The sequence below is a fragment of the Frankliniella occidentalis genome, unplaced genomic scaffold (genome assembly GCF_000697945.3).
Source record: "Frankliniella occidentalis isolate FOCC.00 unplaced genomic scaffold, Focc_3.1 Scaffold32, whole genome shotgun sequence".
NCBI lineage: Eukaryota > Metazoa > Arthropoda > Insecta > Thysanoptera > Thripidae > Frankliniella > Frankliniella occidentalis.
In genome coordinates this window covers 178,361-200,053 of record NW_026267162.1, presented here as the reverse complement: position 1 = coordinate 200,053, position 21,693 = coordinate 178,361, and the positions used below count along the sequence as shown (strand labels likewise).

At 47.0% G+C, this 21,693-nt stretch overlaps 2 protein-coding genes across 5 annotated transcripts in view; one reads left to right on the top strand and one right to left on the bottom strand.

Moving 5' to 3' along the window:
- The window catches only part of LOC113218005 (protein furry), a 14,319-nt gene extending 4,776 nt beyond the window's left edge, over positions 1-9,543 (top strand). Inside the window, exons 2-27 of one of the 2 annotated variants that reach the window (XM_052265919.1) lie at positions 430-692; positions 779-1,051; positions 1,133-1,419; positions 1,501-1,611; positions 1,689-1,887; positions 1,960-2,170; positions 2,469-2,567; positions 2,640-2,943; positions 3,035-3,174; positions 3,255-3,470; positions 3,560-3,757; positions 3,845-4,012; positions 4,101-4,241; positions 4,355-4,523; positions 4,607-4,941; positions 5,022-5,096; positions 5,276-5,302; positions 5,931-6,116; positions 6,199-6,336; positions 6,423-6,598; positions 6,685-6,877; positions 6,973-7,227; positions 7,312-7,503; positions 7,607-7,836; positions 7,929-8,029; positions 8,116-9,543. In XM_052265919.1, coding sequence (XP_052121879.1) covers positions 430-692; positions 779-1,051; positions 1,133-1,419; positions 1,501-1,611; positions 1,689-1,887; positions 1,960-2,170; positions 2,469-2,567; positions 2,640-2,943; positions 3,035-3,174; positions 3,255-3,470; positions 3,560-3,757; positions 3,845-4,012; positions 4,101-4,241; positions 4,355-4,523; positions 4,607-4,941; positions 5,022-5,096; positions 5,276-5,302; positions 5,931-6,116; positions 6,199-6,336; positions 6,423-6,598; positions 6,685-6,877; positions 6,973-7,227; positions 7,312-7,503; positions 7,607-7,836; positions 7,929-8,029; positions 8,116-8,273 — 4,845 coding nt within the window. In that variant the 3' untranslated portion in view covers positions 8,274-9,543. The remainder of the gene's footprint in view (positions 1-429; positions 693-778; positions 1,052-1,132; positions 1,420-1,500; positions 1,612-1,688; positions 1,888-1,959; positions 2,171-2,468; positions 2,568-2,639; positions 2,944-3,034; positions 3,175-3,254; positions 3,471-3,559; positions 3,758-3,844; positions 4,013-4,100; positions 4,242-4,354; positions 4,524-4,606; positions 4,942-5,021; positions 5,097-5,275; positions 5,303-5,930; positions 6,117-6,198; positions 6,337-6,422; positions 6,599-6,684; positions 6,878-6,972; positions 7,228-7,311; positions 7,504-7,606; positions 7,837-7,928; positions 8,030-8,115) is intronic. The other variant, XM_052265920.1, reaches the window with a different exon arrangement.
- Positions 9,544-11,449: 1,906 nt separating this feature from the next.
- Positions 11,450-21,693, bottom strand: part of LOC113217998 (nose resistant to fluoxetine protein 6-like) — a 22,365-nt gene continuing 12,121 nt past the window's right edge. The window contains exons 2-15 of one of the 3 annotated variants that reach the window (XM_026438118.2): positions 21,352-21,560; positions 21,055-21,263; positions 20,748-20,962; positions 20,518-20,621; positions 20,012-20,366; positions 19,765-19,933; positions 19,500-19,693; positions 19,264-19,405; positions 18,983-19,172; positions 18,576-18,718; positions 18,382-18,494; positions 16,981-18,296; positions 16,555-16,606; positions 14,081-14,158 (exon numbers count right to left, since the gene is read on the bottom strand). In XM_026438118.2, coding sequence (XP_026293903.1) covers positions 18,164-18,296; positions 18,382-18,494; positions 18,576-18,718; positions 18,983-19,172; positions 19,264-19,405; positions 19,500-19,693; positions 19,765-19,933; positions 20,012-20,366; positions 20,518-20,621; positions 20,748-20,962; positions 21,055-21,263; positions 21,352-21,556 — 2,172 coding nt within the window. In that variant the 5' untranslated portion in view covers positions 21,557-21,560 and the 3' untranslated portion in view covers positions 14,081-14,158; positions 16,555-16,606; positions 16,981-18,163. The other 2 variants (XM_026438119.2, XM_052265917.1) reach the window with 2 other exon arrangements.

The following is a 21,693-nucleotide window of genomic DNA, read 5'->3' as shown; positions in this document are numbered from 1 at the left end:
CCCCCCCCCCCCCTCCTACACCTCTTACGCATGGATGTAGAATAGAAACTACGTCAGGTCAATCAGCGGCGATCCACTTAGAAATGTCTACTGCTCTGGGTGAAAAAAATAAACTGTCCCTAATTTCTTGCATTTAATAAAAACTGTGTGTTGTCCATGTTTATCGGTTTCGATTCTTCTTATCACAGTGCGATGTGTGTGCCGTGACGCGCACCGCCACGCTGGCCGGGTAATTGATTTTGGAAGGGGATCGCCATAGCAGAGCAGACCGTCGTTATGCGTGCGAGCGGCGTAATCCGAAATGATTACCGGACGCCCGGCTCAACGGCGTCGAGGACGGGGGTGGGGTGGGGGCCGTGACTGAGCCCAGCTCGGCCGTGACGGCCTTTGGCGTGACGGGACGTGACGGTGCTGTTGTTGTCGTTGCAGGCCAAGCGCGTGGCGCTGCACCTGGCGCGGGCGCGCCCCGACCGCCTCATGGACGAGATGACCACCGAGCTGCAGACGGTGGAGACGCTCTCGTGGCTCATCGAGCGCACCGAGACGCCGCCCTTCTTCCGGCTCACGTCCGTGCGCAAGGCGTCCTCGCACTCGGCCGAGCAGCCCGCCGAGGCGCCGCCCGCGCACGAGAAGGGCACCATCCACACCAAGCGGCACAGCGGCGAGGACCCCGCCAAGTCTTGCTGCACCGGGTGCGTAACGTAGCGGAGGCGAGGGCTCGGGGCGGCCGAGAAGGCGAGGGCCTTTGTGAGCATCGTTGTTGTTGTGTCTGTTGCAGGACCGCCAAGTCCGACTCTGCTCTGCGGCCGCGGCCCGAGAAAGGCAGGACGGCCTCCGGGCCGGCGACCCTGCCCGACGAAGGAGTCCCGCCGACCGTCGAGCAGCCCGAGCAGTCCGAGCAGCCCGAGGACACGTACACGCTCTCGAGGAACGTGAACAAGTACGACATCCCGCAGCCGCACCCGCTGCCCATGCCCGAGTACGGCGGCTACTTCGCGCCGCTCACCGAGTTCCTCCCGGACTGCACCCAGCCAAGCAGCGGCTTCCACCGGTAGGTCCGCGCCGCCCGCGAGGGTGAAAGGCGCGCCGCCGTCATGGGCGTCGACCTCAATGGCCTCCCTCTCGTGCTCAGGTGCAACCTGGCGGTGATGCTGCTCACGGACATCGTGGTGGACGGCGTGGAGGTGGACTGGTCCGTGCACGTGCCCCTCATGCTGCACATGCTGTTCCTGGGGCTGGACCACTCGCGCGCCCTCGTGCACGAGCACTGCAAGCAGCTGCTGCTCAACCTGCTCGTCGTCTTGGCCGAGCACTGCGACCACCTGACGGTGGCCAGGATCCTCCTCGCCGCCAAGACGCAGCAGCTCGCCCTGGGCGTCCCGAAGCCGCAGCTCCCCATCCACCGGCACAACTTCACGGGTGCGCAAACTCAACTGTCAGAGGCAGGGCCTGTTCGGGCAGACCAATCGACTGACGTATTTGTCTGTTTCTTTGTTCCAGAGCCCGACGCCGAGTTTGACAGCTACATGCAGGGTCCCATTGTGGTATCGACAACTACAGGGCTCGCACCGGGGGGCATCAATGCAACCACAACCACATCCAGTAGCACAGGTCTTTGAAATCCCACATTCCTAACACTGTGAATGATATTCCATTCCGGCGAACTCAATGCCTTTTCTTTCCTGCAGATAATACAAAAACAGTCTCAATAGTTGGACCCATCATGTCAGTGAGCACCGTAAACACTGTGGTTCCTGTGAGCTCTGTTGGTCCAGTTATTGTGATTGCAGAGGACAGTTCTGCATGGACTAGCCCAAAGCCTCTCCCAGGTCCAAATATGCCTATACAAGATGTAATAAAGTCACTTGTAGATTTTCTAGCCTCAAGGTAAGTCAAGATTAGTCAATTTTTACTCAAAGTGTTGTTAGAAATTTACCAACGCTGTATTTAAATTTCTAGACAAAATCAACCATTGTGGAACTACGAGGATATTACTGCAAAAGTATGGTCAGTGCATTCTGTGGAACAATTAGATATTTTCCTGCAACATGTCTTGAGGGTCTTTAGAGATTCCTTGCCTCAAGCTCTGATAAGTGAGCGATGGGCACAAACTGCACTGCAGTTAGGATTATCATGCTCCTCACGACACTATGCTGGTAGATCACTTCAAGTAAGTTCTCCTTTAATTGTTATCATTCTGTACGGAATTATAGGGAGACACAACTAGGAGCGAGCTTTTCTAATGGGAGCTCTTCTGCACTACTACCTCCTCAGCTACCGCCACAACACTTGGGCCGTCTGGGTCCCGCCTATCCCTTTGCGTGGACCCTCGGAAGCAGGTAGCCGATCCACCACTGCAGCAACATCTCCTCAGAAAAGCTCGCTCCTGGCTGTGTTTCTGTATACAACTTGTGGTCTCTGAAGTATAAAAACTAATTCATGTCATTTTTTCCCTAATATCTTTACAGTTGTTTAGAGCCTTGAGAGTTCCAATTAACTCAAGAATGCTCTCTGACATTCTATCACGCCTTGTAGAAACAGTTGCTGAGCAAGGAGAAGATATGCAAGTAAGTTGAGAAAAGTGTGGTAAATGACTGCTCTCAAATCTTCGGCAATTATTATTTATCACATTGTTCCAGGGTTATGTTACCGAGTTGCTGTTGACCTTAGAGTCTGCAGTAGATTCTCTGGAATCAGACTTCCGTCCTCTTGATTTTATGAAAGAGATTTTTAAATCTACTCCAAATCTGAACAACAAAGAAACTTCAGTTGTCACAGCTGGTGGAAAACGGAGTCCAGGAGGCGGTGCAACTGGTCTTTTTGGAAATGGAAACAGTCCACTCACTTGTAGTATGGGAACGAGTGGTCATACAAGAAGCACTAGTTACTCTGTGTCCTACAATATGCGTAAATCTATGCAGTCACCTGCTAATGACAACAAAGGTTAGAAAACTTATTGTATTTGTTTAAAGTTTGTTGTTACTTTATGCTTTATTCATAATTACCTAAAATGTTTCACTTTGTATCATCTCAGAAATGCGGGGAAGAGTGATGTCCGAGCTTGAATCTCGCTCAGCCGTCTGTGCTGGACTAGGAAGCAAATATCATTCAACAAATCTTTGCCGTTCTCGGTCTGCTCAGTCACTTAAGCTTCTCGGGGACAGTGCCTCACTGGTAAAACTTTGGTTTCTTTAACATCTTTTTCATGCACCATCTTTCAGTTTTTGAACTGCAGCATTTTAATCATTTTTCAGGATGATAAGATGACTATTTTAGCCCAGCTCTTCTGGTTGGCAGTATCCCTCTTAGAATCAGACTTCGAACATGAATTCCTTTTGGCTCTAAGGCTGCTCAGTCGAGTTCTGCATCGCCTCCCTCTAGATCGGCCTGATGCTCGGGATAAAGTGGAAAAATTACAGGCACAATTACGGTGGAATAATTTCCCCGGAGTACATGCTCTTCTACTCAAGGTTTGCATTTAGTAAAGAAGATAGATGTTTTATTCTAAGTTTTTCTTTATACTTATTAAATATCTAATTTTCTTTCAATTGCTCTGCAGGGCTCTACTAATCCTAACACATATGATTCTGTGATGAGTCTTCTTCCTCAATTTACTCTTTTGTTGGATTTACCTGTAGTTGATCCTACTCAAAGCCTGGCATTCCCCATGAATGTCATAGCTATGTTACCATACCTGTTGCTGCATTATGAAGATGCAAATGAGCTTTGCATTATGAGTGCTGAAAATATAGCCCAGGTACAAAAACCTTTCAAACTAGGAATATTTTTATGTGCTTGATTTTTGTGCATATCACGTTTTTTAACATTTTATTTTTTCTTTTAGGCATCCACTGATAAAAGTAAGAAATTAGAAAATCTTGCAACTGTTATGACCCTGTATAGTCGACGTACCTTCAGTAAAGAGAGCTTCCAGTGGACAAAATGTGTTGTCAAGTATCTATATGACACATATGCCCACCTTGGTCTAAATATGCTTGCATTTTTAGTAGAGGTAAATTAAGTTTTAACATTTCAGAATTATATCTTAAACAACCTAAATTTTTAAAATAATTAATTTTGTAATGTCTTCTTTCTTGAAGGTTTTGGAAAAAGGCCCCTCCTCTGTTCAACTTTCTGTTTTGAGTATTATTCATTGCATGCTCCACTATGTGGACTTAGCTGCTGCAGCAGCGCAGCCCATCAATGGGGACTTGCTCAGGGTTATTCACAAATATGTTGAGGTACAAAAAAAACAAAACATGTTTTCTATCTGAAATTTAATTGAAGGTGTCTTCAGTTCCAATTGTACATGCCTCATTGTTGAAGAAACTCTAAGAAAACTTTGTTCTTTTAGGGACCACATTGGCGTGAAGCTCTGAAGATTCTGAAGTTGGTTGTGACACGGTCCTCCACTCTAGTGGCTCCACCTACAGCAACACATTCTTCTCATTGGGAATCCAGCATGTCTTCACCCCACCCATCTTTCACTGATAATGAGCTCTTTACCAAAAAAGAATTACCAGGTTTGTTTGCCTTCCTTTCTGTTCATTCTCATTTGTGGTATGGAATCTTAAAAATGTATTTTGCCCAACTAATGATTTTTTAGGACGTACAATGGAGTTCACATTTGACCTGTCGCAAACCCCATTGATTGGTCGTCGCCAAGTGAGCAAAGTGGATGAGAAAGATGCTGCTGCACCTAGTTCATCTGTTGTTTCTACCACTTCAACAACTGCATCAAGTGCAGCAGGGACAGTACCAAGTACTGGAAGCACCGCCAGCACTACAAGTACAGCTGTTGCTCTAAGTGCCTTACCAGGTCCAACTCATGCCAGCGGTGCGACACCAGGCAGTTCTGCTCTCTCACCTAGGCGTTCTGTATCATTATCTCCTGCAGATAGCACAAATATAGCTGGCTGGAAGAGACCATGGATGTCACAAGTAAATCCTACACAAAACTATTTGTTTGTTTTTAAAAAAATCTCTAATAGAAAATCTGTAATGACCATATTCCATTTTAGGGTCGTGTGAGGGAATGTCTTGTCAACCTCTTAACAACTTGTGGACAACGAGTGGGCCTTCCAAAGAGTCCATCGGTAAGAAATTTGTAAATTTTGAATCATCATGAGTTAACTTATGAAAATCTAGTCTTTAAAAAGAAAATCTTTTAAATTTATCTATCTAATATTCCATGCATATCTTTAAAATATTTTCATTCAAATCGTCTGTTTGGAACTGACTCCTCTCCTTATACTTTTCCTCTTGGTTTGTTCAGGATGGTTTAATATTCTCATACCACAAGGTAACTCTTGCAATGTCGCTGTACCTCTCCCTACACATAGCTTTCTACGGTTGTTCTCACCCATCAAGCTTTTCATGTTGCTCCACTTTCTGTGGAAAAGTTTTATTCACATCAACTACCCAAAACGTGTGCTGACTTCCAAGAGTTTTAAAATCTGATCATTTATACAGCCTAAGACTCCACTGAATCCGCAATATTCTATTTTTTCAAGTATCACGCTGTGCACTCAAAAAAGCTTTAGTGATCAACCAGAAATACATCAGTTTGCTTAATATATATACTTAAAAAAAAAATTGTACAGCTCAAGCAAGCAAAGCGGCATGTTTGGTTTCATATTGTGCTTTTTTTTTGGCGAGTGCACATCACATATCATGTCAGTGCTATTATCATATTTCTTCATATCCGAACACCATGGTTGATGTGGCTCATTACATAATCGTTTGGTGTAATTTCTCTACTGGGATCCTTGTACAGTACATTCCTTTTTATGTCTCTCAGCTTCTAAATCCTAATATCCATTTAAAATACCTATGTCTTGTGCAGTGTTGTGCCAAATGTGTAGCTAATGACATCTCGTCAAATCTAATTTTAAACTGACATTTCTCATGACAAAATTTTCGATCTACAGGTAATATTTAGTCAGAGCTCTGATTTAATGGAGAGACAATCCAGCATGGCATCGTCCACTGAAGAGATGTCTGGTCCAAACAATGATCTCTCTGGTGGATCTCGGAGGGATGATGGTGCTGGCACTGAACAGTTTGGAGTATTCAAAGACTTTGACTTCCTTGAATATGAGAGTGAAAGTGTTGAGGTAAGTTGTTACTTTACTTTTTATCCATAATATTTTGTTGTGCCCCTTGGTTAGTTATCATAATGTGTGTGTATTTTCACAGGGAGAGAGTACAGATAATTTCAACTGGGGAGTTCGGCGGCGACCACTCAGCGAAGGTGAAACAGAGGGAGAACAGAGTCTACGTCAGTTAGAAGAAAGTCTCAGTGAAAAGACGCCTGTCCTCAGTAAAAGGAATAAGGTTTTTATCTATTTCTTTCAAAATATTGTGAAACTCAATCAAATATGCCCTGTATAAACATTATATTGACCTTTCAAATTTTGCAGAGAAATGTTTTGGAAGAATCATCAGATGATGAAGTGGGATCAGAGTCACCTTTGGATGAAGTGGCCATGGCACCTGAGCTTGGAGGCAGTTCCTCTGGAGGAAGTGTTGTTCTATTTCCACCATCTTCTCTCAGTCTTCAGCATCGAAGGCGTTCAGACAATAGATCAGATACTAGGTGATTTGTTTTGAACATTGACTTACATAGAGATAAGAACAATATTTTTTTGTACTCTTGGTTAACAATGTTTTTTTTGTGCCTAGTGGATCAAGTGCAGGGGATCTGGGTGATGTAACACCCTGTAATGCTTCACCAAACTTGTCAGCGTTGATGACTTTCCGTCCAATACTACGTGATGACACTGAAGAGGCATGGCGAAGGCATATTCAAGGTCTTTTGTGCAAAGTACCAGCTTCTCCACTTGAACTGTTTTACCTGTTGCATCGCCTTGTTCGAGTATGTTTTCAATGGATATCTATATTTAGTTTAGTTGAATCATACAGTCGATTTTTACAACCAGATTCTAATCTATTGGTGACACTCCATTTTAGGATGTTAGCAGCAAAGCTGTTCAGCTGACACATGAAGCATGCCTGTATCTTGAACGTGATTCAGCTGGATCCGACCTCCGCGCTCATTTGTTGTCTCTATGTGACCAACTTGATGCTCGTGCAATTGCACCATTAGTTTGGTTTGCTCCTGAAGTTCTGGACAGTTCTCGTCTCACAGAGGCTCTTCGGTTTGGCTCCTTAGAGGTTCAAGAGCATCTAGACACATTTTTGGATAGGAAGGATCATTTGGCCGAGGTAAATGCTTTTCAAGTTGTATCAATAACAATTACCCAACCAAGGCAATAGGAAAAGTTGACTGTTCTCTTTATGTTCTTACAGTGTGTTGATGCAGTACGCGCTAGTGCAAAGCTTGAGCTACTGGGTGAATCTGGAGGACTTCTAACTAGCAGTGGTGAATTGGTCCTGGATTTAGGTAGAGCTCTATACAAACTTCATTTCCAACTTGTTATGGTCTTGGAAGCCGCAAACAGAATGGTGGGAGCATTAACTACTGCTGCTGAAACGAATCAGGTTTGTTATTCAGAACTTGCACCTTTTCCAGGGATTCACCCATGGTAACTTTACTGTTTATCTATCTATCTTATTACTCTAATGTATCAATGTATACTTGCAGCTCCAAGATATTTCAAGTGAGGTAATTCAACTAAAGACTGCTTTAGAGGACAATGTAGAAGGAGAACAGCACACTCCAACCGCCACTCCATCTTTAAGTCCGTCAGCTACACCTACCCCTCCCCCTGAAGGAGGAATTGCTCTAATGGGTGGGAATGCAGAAAGTACTCTTATGCATTTACTTCAGGAGTCACGGTGGACTGCTGCCTTAAGCTGGGCAAAGCAAAATCGGTATGTTTTTACTTTTACCTTTTTTTCCCCTATTGCTTTTCGATTAGTGTATTCATGAAGTATTTGCCTCTAACTAACATGAAATTTTTCAGTGGACTATGGGGAAGTGAAGTGGTACCAGGATGTTTGGAGGAGGATGATGTTATCAGCATTCTCATTATGTATTGTAAACACATCTCCCATGATAAGTCGGGTGAGCATTATGAAATACCCCCCCAAAAAATTCATTTTTTCCCTGTCAGCTATAGTTATTACATTTTTATTTCAACACTCTTTCAGATTTGTACGTCACAACAAGGACTGAACAAGAGCTCCGTGCTGCTCTCTCTGGGTTGTTGAATAGTCTGCTGCAAGTTCTTGAAGCTGTGAACTCTCTTGAGACAGAAGTAAAACTACAACGCCAACAACCACAGCCAAGCAATAAAATGGACTGTTGAGTTTGGGGATACCTTATCAACAATTCAAATGGAAGTAAACCCTATAAAATAGTGTTTTACTCATTACATTGATAGATCTGATGCAGTGAGGTGATACTTTTTATATACAGTACTTTATTGTGATTTCATATTTTGTGATTGTGAAATAGCTGTAAGATTCTTTATTAATTAATTAATAATCATAATTCTTTTGAGGTCTTTGTCACCTTATGACTGCTATCATTACTTCTTATATGGTATTTTATTCACGCTTATCCCAAGTTAGTGAGGTGTGTTAGTCAGTGTAATCTCCAATTTTATGTTCTTATTCTCACCCTTTCCCAGTAGTCAGGGAGGTAGGTTGTTTTCAGCGTACACTCTCTATCTTTCTAGCAAAGTTTTACTTTAAATGTGTGAAAGTAGAAGTGGATGTGAATAAAGAAGCAGTTTGAGTGCCCTCTCAATGAACATGACATTAGGTATTTATTTTATTGATTTGTATCTCAATGTTCTAGTATCTCTTTCTGGGATCAGATGTTACCTACTGAGCTGATAAGCTGTGTCAATGTGTGACAGCACTGTTAAAAACGCACACTGGATGTTTTTTTATTGTTTGTTTTTTAAATGGATAATTCATCCATTCAATCATTATATCTCTTAAATCATTTTATCCATGTACAATAGAGTATTTTTAGTGTCTTATAATGGAGTACTTCCTGTAAGAACTGATGATGACCAAAGACTTAATAATATCAATTCAGTCCAGTAATTTTGAATGTATTCAAATTAGCAAAATTTAAGTTTTTGTCTTTTTACATTTTTTTCTAAACAATTGATCTATACTCTCTACTCAATGAATCTAAGTTATATCCTTTTTTTTCAAAAAGGGATGTCTCAATGAACTTAGTTCTGCTTTTTAACAAGTTTTCTTCTAACTATGTAATTGAAATGCTTACCAAAGTTGATGTAAGTCATAGGTTTTCACTAAAAAATAGTCTGATGTAAGTGCAGCATAGTGTAGCTGCAAGTTACATTTATGCATCAGATTATTTTTGTAGTCATTATAAACTTGCTGGGTTCATTGTAAAAAATATTGTTTGCTTTAAAAACACCTCTGGTTTTTAGATTTTTGCTTTAGACAGTTTCAAGAAAACAAGAACACCTAAAATTAGCATTATTACTTTTTGAAAGCTGATTGAAATTTCTATGTTATATGTGTTTATGGTATGATGGTGCTTTCCAGCAGTAATAGTGTGAAATTTGGTGAAAGTAAAACAAAATATCCGATGAATTCCCCGCTTTTTATTATTATTTACCGAGTGTCAAAAGAGACACACACGACTGACTCTCTCGCCCGTCGTTGATGCTGTTTGCACCTCGTTCGGCCGTCTGCCCGCTGTCTGGACCATATGTTATCTCTGAACCTCTGAATAACCCCACTCATCAAAACCACATCACGGAGTATTTAGACTGTCCGGTGGAACGCGCTCGTATCTCTAGCGTACAACAAGCCCCGCTGTCGCCCACGCACAAACGGACGTGAAAAGTAGCCCCCCCCCCCTCTCCCCTCTCAACTTTTACCCCCTACGGCTCAGAGGCGTAGTTGGACGGCTTTGTGTGCACATGCACAGACGGGGCCGGATCAGCCCCAGTGCGTCTGTATCGCGGCAGATCTGGCTGGTGGGTCCGGCTGGCGGGGCAGTCTGTGCCGGCGGCGTGCGAGGCTGCGAGCCCCGTTCGTCACCAGCACGTCCGCCCACCTCCACCACCGCGACTGCCTCGCCGCGCCCCAAAACACCGGAAGCCTCCCCGGACCCGCCCCCCCTATAAAGCTTTGGGGGTCGCGCCGAGCGCTCACTTCTGTCGACCCATTCGCCGCCGCCGACACCATGAACGGACTGGTGAGTTTGCGTCTGTTGTGCCGAGCTGGGAGGTGCTGTTGCCCTGCCTTGTGTCGCTCATCGCCGCTCCGCTTCCTCCTCCCCCAGCTGATCGTCGTGCTCGCTAGCTGCGCCGCCCTCGCGGCCGGCGACGGCCTGTCCACTTCCTACGGCCCGCCTGCGTCCGCCCCAGCGGCCTCCTTCAGCCCCGCCCCCGTCGTGTCGTACGCCGCCGCCCCCGCCCCTGCCTTTGCTGCCGCCCCCGCCTTCGCCGCCGCCCCCGTGCTGCGCGTCGTCCCCGGCGTGCGGCCCATCCCAGTGGTGCCCTTCCCGGGCTTCGGCAAGGCCATCGTGGACCACGTCGTCGGCAAGGTGGCCGGCCACGTGAACCACGTGGCCACCGGAGTGGCCCGAGCAGTGTCCTTCGCAACCGACGCCGCCGCCAACATCGCTCGCACCATCGCCGACGTCAAGTCCGAAGAGTACGGCGCGCCCGTTGAGTTCGCCGCTGCCCCTGTGGAGTACGCCCTCGCCCCCGCCCCCGTCGTCCAATACTCCGCCCCTGCCCCCGCGGCGCGCGCCCCCATCGTGTTCTCGCGCGCCACCCTGGCCCAGTCCGCGCCTCCAGCTGGTCTCGCACCACCCGTCGCCGAGTTCGGTGCCCCCTCCACCGAGTACGGCCCTCCCCGCTTCTAGACACGGTTCCGAACGAATTCACAGAATATGAATGACTAGTATCGCACCTGGCCAGCGAGGGCACGGCATGGCCCGCGCGCTGTTCGGAAGGGCCGCCGAGACTGTTCGCGGCTTTGGTCCGCGACCTTTTCGGCGACCACAGCGCGGGGTGTGGTCCCCCTAGCGCGCCCTAGCGGTGCTGGTGATGTAAGCGAACGGGCTACCTGCCCTGTGTGATCTGTGATAAGGGCGCCGGTGGTAAACTTCCCGCCCGCAAATACTGTTATTTTCCATCGTCATTTCTTTATGTCCGAAATGGCTTGCGACGTCCCCGGTAGCGCAAATGCGCATTGTACGCGCACCATACGCGCTTAAGTAAGAGCATTACGCGCGCTTTTCAAATGCGCGTCAAAATGCGCATAAAAGGTAACACATTCGTGATACATTTCCAGCGCATTACAAAAGCGCTTTTGTAATGCATCTTAACATCACATTAAAAGCGCATTTTCCATGCGCCTGAAAAAAACACGCCGATAGGTGATCTATAAGCGCCTTTCCGCTAAAATACTGCGTGTGATGCATAAATACATAACTTGTAAACCACATCAAAACAATTCCGCGGGAAAATAATAATTGCAGAAGTAAGGAAAATAATATTTATTTTTTGGTAACTGAGTAAACATTGTCTTATGTATATTAAATATACATAACAATGTAATGCCACATAAACCATGTAAAGAAACTAAAATAATAATCATTTAACAATTGGTTTCATCATGTCCACTCTCATTGTCATTTGTTCATTGCCATTCAACCATATTTGATATACATTATAATGTAATGTCACATAAACCATATGAAGACATTTAAGGTAAGAATTGATCATTAACCATCGGTGTCATCCTCTTCGTCATTGGAACTACCAGTTTCATTGTTATTAATGTCCATGTCAACACCGCTTGTCTCTGCCTCCTCATCTTCTGGGACTGCTGATTTAGCTCTCAGGTTATTACGGAGCCATTTTGATATTTCTGTCCCAACTTTCCCCTTGACCACATCCTTGAAGTGTCTCTTTACAGCCTCTGCAAAACAGAAATATCCTCATGACACCTTTAAAAAAACCTCTTAGTTATGTGGACTAATTACATATATAAGCTTGTACACATAGGGAAAAGTGCAATTCATGAACTTGTACATGAAAATTCAATTCAAAGAAACCATGAAATTTGGCATAAAATTAAAAGTACAAACCAAAAACTAGTTGGCCAGTCCGCGTATCCTTAATTCCATATTTCTTTTCTGTCCCTTTCCAATTTAGGTGATGCTTTAAGCTCTTTGAAATTAATTCAATTAGGATCTGTCTAGTACAGGCTTCAAATGTTTTATCACAAACAGCGTTGCTAAAATAATTAACCTGTACAAAACAAAAACTGATCAATTATGAGCCAAAACTGATGTTGGTCTTTAAACAGACAAAAACAACAGGAATAAATTGGAGTAAAATTTTGGAGAGGCTTACAGCATAGTCATAATTGGAGTTGGAGCGCAAAAATCTTTCCCAGGCAAAAAATTGTACTTCATCCTGTAGAGGAAGTTTCTCAGGCCAGCCACTAGGCCGAGGAGTGGTTGGTCCCTCAATCCCAGAGTGGGCTACAAGTCGATTCAGCAACTGTGTATGATTCTTTTGAGTCAGCAAAATCTTGTTTACTTTGTTGAGGATTAATTGAAAAAACTTTTGCTGAGCAGTACCTTACAAAACAAAACGCATGATTATTATATTTGATTAGTCAACAGAAGCAACCTAGATCAAACTCGATGTATAAAGTATAGTTACCGGTAGAACTACTGTTAAGATTCTGCGTTGTTGACTGGGGATGAAGAGCAGCACTTGAAGAATTAGAAGGTGGAACCATTGTGGGTGTGGCATGATCATGATTATTTAAAACCCCTCTGGAGGTATCATTAACTTTTGTTGTAGTATGATCTATGAAGAAAATAGTAAAATGTAAGTCATTGAGACTGAACATAAACTTAAGACCCTCACAGGGTACCCTTGATGGAAAGCTTTTCAGAAAATAAAGACAAGAAATGTTTACCACTGGAAGGAGTTGAAGCCAAACAAGACAAACTTGGACGAAATGAATTAACAGACTGCTCCTTGGAGAGAGAGTGTCCTTTACGGAAAGGATGACTGGAGTTCATCTTAGACACAACAGTCAAGTCTTCTGGTCTCACATCATCTGCATAACAAGGCCCACAAAAGGGGAATGAGAATAACTTTACATGCAAAACAAAATAAAAGCCAGCTACCATTGAATGTCTAAGATATTAAACAATCATTCAATAAACACATGTTTGGGAATAAAGTGCAAAGCTCACCCATGACCATTACACCATCTTCTGGTTCTTCTGGTTCTTCTGATTCAGAGTAGTGTCCTGCCTGAGCATGATGATGAGGCTCACTTACATCTTCATGTGTCTGCACATGCACAACAGCAGGAGAAATTGGCCTCGAATGAAGTGCAGGGGCCTTCTGGATTGCATCTCTGAGACTTTCATTTGCAGGAGAAGAGGCTGATGAAGTGGTTTTAGCTTGAACAAGCTCCTGGATCACATCTGTTGAGTTCTTTTTCAAAGCGTTCAATTGTTTCATAGGTACAGTAGGCTTGTGGCTTAAATTTCCAGAAACAACTGTGGCAGTGGCAGTCTTTGCCTTTGTTAGGGTAGGCTTTGGTAATACATTAACAGCTTTAGAACACTTATTGCGAATAACAGGTGGAGCAGCAAGCTTAGTACTTTTGGCTGGTGTCTTCTTGGCTCCCAAAGTTGAACCTAGAAAACAAAAATGATTAAAGGGATTAAGTTTCTACATTTTGTTTCTATAGCAAAAACCTACTTCTGCACGTCTAAAAATTAACAAACCTTTACGTTTCTTCGAACTCTCTGGCTCTGAATCTGTTGTTTGGTACCGAGTCGGCCTTTTAACGGGTCGCTTGGCTAGCTTGTCAACGTCATCATCTTCGAAGTTGCTTTGTGCCTCAGCTTTGGGTAAGAGAGACCTAGCTTCGTCAAAGGAATCTACACAGAGAGGTAAAGGTGTAGAAATAAAAATGTTTGAAGGACGTAAAACATACAAGTTATAACTTCTAGCTTACCGTAGGATCCTCTGAGGAGGATAGGAAAGGTGCACCAGTCCTCTTGAGGTGGCTTTTTTAAGCATGATTCCTTGTAGGTTGGTGGCCAGTAACTAGAAGTGCCACAATCAGTAAGCCACGACTGAGGCACAATAGCTGTTTGGGGCAGCACACCTTCATCCTCAAGGTCCAGGAAGTCAACTATGCAAAATCTTCCCTAAAATAGGACACAAAATTAATAAATCGAGTAATTCATCAATCAACAACAATTTTGAACACATCATTAAATACTAGTGTTGCAATAAGATATTAGTTTTGGCACATGCAGTTTAAATACCACAAAGTATAAGTTGTTAAAAAACATTAGCAAATCAACACCACAACAGAAAAAAACAAGCAATTCTCACCCCATGACTGAATGTACCAAGGGAAAGCAGACATGAGCATCACGATGAGGAAAGAGGACACATTTATGTTTCACATCACGCCACTCAAAAACGGTGTGGTGTGGATCCAGGTTCTCCACGACATAAATGCCCAAGAGCCTCGACTCCAAGGGGTATTCATATAAATTTGACAAATCAGTAAAAAGTCTTGTAACTGCGTGGTAAACTGAGCCATCTTCTCTCTCACTCTCAACTATATTATCAACAAGGCCAATCCGACCATCTCTAAAACACACACAGTTGTCAGGTGTGGAGATACCAATTGTAAACTTTTCACCTTCATACTTCTTGTACTGATGAACTACATATTGAAGGCCATTAACTGGTCCGTTGTCATGGAGGATAATGAAACCTTGCTTCTGTTTTTTTCTTCTGATACACTTAAATTTGTATTTTTCATCAAGTCTCTTACAGATCTGTTGCAAAGGCCTTGCTGAAGATTTGACCAACTTTTTAATATGTCTTAATTCATTTTCAAATGGATATGCACTAAAGGAAGGTAGAGTGCCTTTTGTGCGGACTTCAGAAACTAAATGTAATAGACTGTGAATATTGTAACTTACAAAATGCGCTCCAAACAATTCTGCACTATATGGCACAAAATTTTCAAGATATGTTTGGGCTTCATCAAGAAAATTCTGTATGAGCACTTCATGGTTCAATATAAAAATAGCAGTATGCAGCAGTAGAAAACAGTGGTATACTTCTTCATGAAGAACTTGTGAAAATAAAATAGGACCAACATAAAGCAATAAATGTCGCCACTCAATAGCCTTCCATCTAGCTTTCAAAGCTAGACACCTAAGCTTACGACCAAATTCACAGGGAAAGTTAGCTTGCATTTCAATAAGCAATTCATCAAATAGATTTCTTTGGGCTGGTGACATTCGTACATTAACATTGCCTTGTGAAAGTACAAAGTTGAAGAACCTCTTGATTGCCCCATGTTCTACAAGATGCATGGGTTCAAGTGGTATTTGGGATACAAGCCCAAATTGCTCAATATCAGTTAATGGCGATACACCATCATGATGATCAGGGTCCGTTTGCTGCCTGAAAGACTCGTCTGTTCTTAGTCTTCCAGATTCTGTCTGGAATACTGTATAGTTGTTTATATTATAGCCCTCCTGCTCACATTTTTCACATCCATGATGGGAACCACTTCCCATGCAACATTTAATGTAAGCTCTAGCAGGAGCATCAAGCAAAATGTATCGGATAACAAACTGAAAGTGCCTGTTCCTTAATACTACTCCCTCTGCAGTTAATGTTTGTATATCATTGATCAGATCTTGCAGGAAATCATTCAAAGGTCGTGGTTTACCCTTACCATAATATATACCTATAACAATAGGTATTGCAGCTCCACCAGATATGCACCTACCTAAAATTGGCCAACATTCAGTACCTGTGCTATTATACACAGGGAAACCATCGAGGTCAATGTCAACTTCAATTACTTGGTTTTCAATCTTATTGATATCAATGCATTCAAACAATCTGCCAAAACCAATATGCACATATTGACCGTTAGCAAGCATCTTCACAGGTAAACGCCTCTTTATGATTTGTCGAAGTGTCTCTGCAGAGTGTGGTAGTTCTGGATGTTGGTCACGAAGGATGTCTAATAGTGCTTTTGTGGCAGACAATGTAACACCATAGTCAATACTCCACTTTGCTAATTTTGTTCTCAGATCATTCTCATCAGCAGCATCACCGTCGACATCACCATTGTCATCATCATCGTCATCATCATCATCGTCATCATCATCACCGTCATCATCATCACCGTCATCATCATCTTCATCACTATCATCTTCATCACTATCATCTTGATCACCATCATCTTCATCATCATCACCATCACCATCATCTTCGTCACCACCGTCAACTTCATTATTACCACCACCACCACCACCACCACCACCATGTCCATCACCATGATCACCACAATTTTCTTCGTTTTCTTCACCATTGTTTTCTTCGATATTGTTTTCTTCACCATCGTTTGCTTCGCCATTGTTTTCGTCATTGTCCACCTCACCACCATCTTCATTTATGTCCTCATCAGGATTCTCACTCATGTCACTGCCATCACCATCACCACCAGTATCAGAATCGTCACCACCATTTCCACCCTCATTGTCCACATTCTCAGGCTCCAAACCTTGAGCTTCCTTTTGAGCCTGTTGAGATGCCTTACGCCGCAAGTAAGAGGACTGCAAATTATGAACAGATTTAATAAATACAGTTTAACTACAAACAAGTACAAATAAATTAGTTGCAAGCTAAATCCCATAAGAATCGACTACTAAGGTACAAAAATAGTTTTTTAAAAGCAAAATAATATACTTTTAGGTCAATACTATCTCAATTACCAATAGACCCCTTAATTTATACTCACCCCCAAACAAAACTAAACAAGGTTTGTCCCACAAATATTTTGCTGTTTACTTTTCCCAAGAAAACCAACGTGAGTTGCAAAGGTTAAGTTGAACCTAGGTTGATCCCAATGTTGAACGATACCATACAAGAGTTTTATGTCCCATTTAGAAAACAGATTTTTCTATAAGTGTAATCGGAAAATACTTACAGAGTACATCGTATGGCTTTCTATGCACTTTCAATATGAATTATTTGTTTGCATTAAATTTGAAAATAACTTGGAGAAAACACTTCACGTCTCCCTCCTACTTCGAATGCGTATGCGCTTGTCGAATGTCGATTGTCGAGACTTGTGATTGTAATTCACATTCAGATTGCAATCTTCTTTTGTTTTATTACGCGCATACAAGGTGCATTTTACGCGCACTACTTAAACCGCGTAAATTCTGCATTTCACGTTACGCGCCTTTGCGGAGCATTCAAAATGCACCAATGCACTCAATGCTAAACAAAAGCGCGTACAATGCGCATTTGCGCTACCGGGGGTGTCCGGATGGATCGAAATATATTTAATAAACCCAACAACTCGGCGTTTCATTCCTCACCTCTTCGTGGGGGTATGCAAGGCAAATGTTAAACAGAACTGCATACAAATTTTGTATCTGATTATTTTTTTAATAATGTTATTTTTTCATGTTTTTGGTCGAGCAAACACTCATATCATGCCCATGTCAGAGGCGGAAACATACGGAAAACAATATCATCGTTTAGTTTGTAAGCTCTGCGAAAAAGAAAGTAGTAGTCGTTTGGTGAATCAGTTTTCGCCGCACGTATATAACCTCCGGGCTTAAGCCCCACCCCGCCCCGCCCCGCACTGCCCACCACGCCACGCCACGTCCAGCCGCGGGCCGGCGAGCCGCGGCCGCGCCTCGTCATGGTGAGGCTGTGTGTGGCTGTACTGTAGTGCTGTCTGGCCTGGCGCTGCCGCGCACCACTCCGGGCCTTGACGCACCAGCAATGGCTTTGAGATATCACCCAAGAGCAGTTTACACTTTCTACACCGAGAATGTATTGTAAAAAAAAAATGTACACAGAAAAACAAAACACAAATTGGTAACTCTACCACCACTTTTGTACTGAGAACGATCACTGACGCAACTGGTTAAACTTGCGTGGTACACATTTGCACCCATTTAACTAATCAGCGTCCGCATATAAATCACAAAAAATCATAAACACATTTATGTGTTTCCTTTCTCGAGCTTATGCACGCAAGTCAAAGAAAGTAAAAGTAAATTAAACTCCGCGCCCCACCTCGTCGCACAGGCGTGCGTTGGGTTGCCTACCGCCGCGGCGCCGGCGCACTGCGCGCTTGCAGCGGTGTGTGAGATCTAGTTTTCAGTCTTGACAACGTTCCCGTTGGGGTCCGCGGAGACGCGCGGGACGTGCTGGGGAGCGGACCCGGGGCCGACGGACGGCCGCTGCTCCGAGCTCCGCGTCATGGCGTACCGCTGAGAGCCGCCCCTGAGGAAATGGTCAGTCAACGGCCAGTCTCGGACAACACCGGATACCCAACCCAACGACACAAGCTGCGATGGTTTTAGCTTACTTCTGTGGCGAGAGCAGAAGCTTGGCCAGCGTCCTGGTGGGGGCCTCGACCGCAAGGTGCAGCACGAAGGCCAAGACGAACGAGTTCAGAATATCGCCCGCAGATTCCTGCATCTGAAAGTACACGGAAAAGGGGCGCTCACTGTATCCGTGGGTTAAAGGAACTACGACCTTGTGGGCGAGGACGGAACGTACCATTTTAAAGTCCTCCTGATGGTAGGGCGCACGTAGAGTGGCCGTGAAGGACATCTGGTAGATCCAATGCACCAGATAGACGCAGTAGGTGAGCTTGCTCAGAACGAGGAAAGGCCTGGGCGTAGTCGTGAGCCTCACGATGGCTGGGCGGAAATAAGGAGGAGTTAGTCAGGTGTGAGACATGAGCTCAGCGCCTGTGAGACTCCGGGTAGGCCACACCGCTGTACACGCCTGCACTGCAGGCAAGATGTTGCCTACCCACCAGGCGCTATGAGAGCTTGTAGGCCTACTATAGGTCGAGTTTGTCTTTTGGCAGGTGCGTAACGGCAAACGACGGGCGTACTTATGAATGGTGCCCATGACATGCCTGACCCCCCCCCCCCCTGGCCGTGTTACCGGGAACTCACATTTTGTGCCCAGCAAGGAGCTGAGGGTCCCGGCGACGAGGCCGATTGTCCAGGCGATGGGAGCGGTCGCGGCGTACACGCCCGCCTCCAGGGCGTCGTACTTGTGCTCCGGGTTGTAGAACACGACCGAGGTGAACAGCACCGGCATCATGGCAGAGGCGGCGACCACCTCCATAGTCCACGTCCACCTCTGCGAGCGGACAGAGTGCGAGAGACAAAGATGAAGGGCGAGGTGCACGATTAGGTGAAGTGCTGCGGTGAGGGGGTGGGGCAGTACTCACCGCCGAGAAGCGGAACTGCCGCTGCTGCAGCTTGTGGAGCACGAGCGCGGCGCCGATGCCCATGAGGTACGGCGAGGCCCGGTTGTGCGAGGCGGAGTACACCAGGCGGAACATGGGGCTGCGGTGGATGTCCCTGAGGAAGCTGCGACAGAGACATGGCGGCGGAAGATTCGTAAAATAATAAGAACACCGAGCAAGGCAAGTAGTGTGTTACTCATGTGGGCAATACTACTGACCTCGGCGTGAACATGAGCATGGCCGGCCAACGCTGCAGGGCGGTGAGCGCCAGCGGCACCGCGACGGACACGGCGAAGAGCGCGGCCAACGCGGCCACCCCCCAGCGGTAGCGCCGGCGCACCAGCGACAGCAGCAGCATGCCGAAGATGAAGTAGTGCATGTCGGCGGCCAGCGACCACGACTGGAACACGCACTGCGAGAGACAAGGGGTGAGGTCCGTGCACACGGTTACCCGGAAGCCTCCTCAATCGCTCCATTCCTTACCAGTGTGTCCGTCGGCACGTAGTTGTTGATGTAGAGCAGGTTGGTCCACCAGTAGTTTCGGCACGACTCCCGCTCCACGCCGATCATCATGTCCCACAGCGGCCCGGAGCCCGTCTTGTAGAAGGCGGACGCGTAGAAGAGGATGATGATGGCGTAGGTCGGCGTCAACCTGGATGTCGACGGGAATCATTACGACGGACTTTGCGCTGTTCTCGGGATAACGGCCAGCGGCACGAGTCTGCTCCACCTGATGTAGCGCAGTAGCAGCGAGCGGCCGAAGCCCTGCGGCTGGGGGCGGTAGAGCTCGTACAGGGCGAGCAGCAGCCCGGCCAGGTAGAAGCACGTGTCCACGAACAGCTGGCCGTGGATGACGCCCGTGAGCGACAGGTCCTCGACGGCGCGCGTCGCCACGGCCAGGTGGTTGTGGACGGGGCCGCGGAACACGTTGAGCACGCGGTGCGCGCACACGAGCAGCAGCATGTTGAGGAAGCGCACGCCCGACACGGGCTCCGTGTTGAGGCCGCCCGGCCGGGGCTCCGGCGCCAGCAGCGCGCGCAGCGACCGGCGCGCCGAGAAGCACAGCAGCATGCGGCGCCCGAGGCCTGTATGTCGGGAGGAGGAGGTCGTGAGCGGGGGTGCGTGCGGACACTATGCAGTGAAGGGTTGTTCAATGCGATTTTCTGGCTGTTTCTCTTGAGGTGTTCCCAGCTGTGTGCATGCGATTTCAGGACGGGCGCCCGTCTCTATACTTACCCAGGGGGGCGGCCTGCTCCTTGCCGAACTTTGGTACGTCCGGGTCCTGCAGGTCGAGCAGCGTTCCCACGGCCACAAGTGACACCAGCACGCCCACCAGCACTCTGCAACAAAGTCCATCTCTCAGAGTGCCGCTTCTCACGACGACGGTGTCGGCACCCGCCACGCGCCGCGGTGCGGTCGTTCCAGTCCTGTCCGCCGATTAGAAGGCGCGGCCATGAGACACTCACCCGAAGAGGGCATCCAGGGCGTCCGCCTCGTAGATGCGGCGCAGTGGCGCGGTGCAGTGGGCCACCGACACGTTGGAGGCCCTGGCCAGGGAGTCGCGCGCGGCCGCCAGGTGCGCCTCCAGGGCGCCCTGCACGTCCTCGGCGTCGCACCCGGACGGCACGCACAAGCCCCACGTGACCGTGTCCAGCCGCATGTGGTTCTCGGCGCCGTTGTACTGACGGAGTGGAAACAGCAGAGTGTCAGTGTGTCGGCAACGATGCCGTACGCGGCCACCATCCGCGAGGCTGACGGGGAGGACATACTCACGTGGACCTTGTCCCACACGGACCCGTTGGCGGCGTACTCCTGGTGGTGGAGGGGCAGCGCGCCCGTGTGCGGCACGTCGTAGTGCACGCCGGCCAGGCAGTACTGCGCGGGCCAGGGGGCGCCCGCCGACAGGCACTGGTCGTAGTCGCCGAGCTGGAACACGGAGCCCGCCAGCGCGCCCGACGACCCCAGCGCGGAGGCGTCCAGCACTGCGGTGGACACGGGCACACTCGAGGTCAAAGCCTGAGTCCACGAGGGGAGACAGAGGGAGGCCAACGTCGACGACGGCGTACTCACTGTGCATGGCCCACAGCGTCCTGTTGGCCAGCGCCCTGTCCAGCTGGCGGCTCTGCCGCGCGCACGCCCTGGACGGGCTGTTGGGCGCCGAGATGGTCAGCGACGGGAAGAGCCGCGCCGGCGCCGCCCCGTCCTGGGCCCGGGCCGCGGAGGCCACCGCCAGCAGCACCAACGCCGCGACCCGCGCGCCCGCCAGCGCGCCCATCGTCCTGGAAAAGGGGGAATATGGACACCAATATGAGCTTACTGGTGCGAAAGCATTGTGTGAGGGGGGAGGGGGCACCGCAGTCTCCTTCCGCCTTTCGCCGTGCGGTGTGCCGTGTGGGTGCCCCCTCCCCCCCC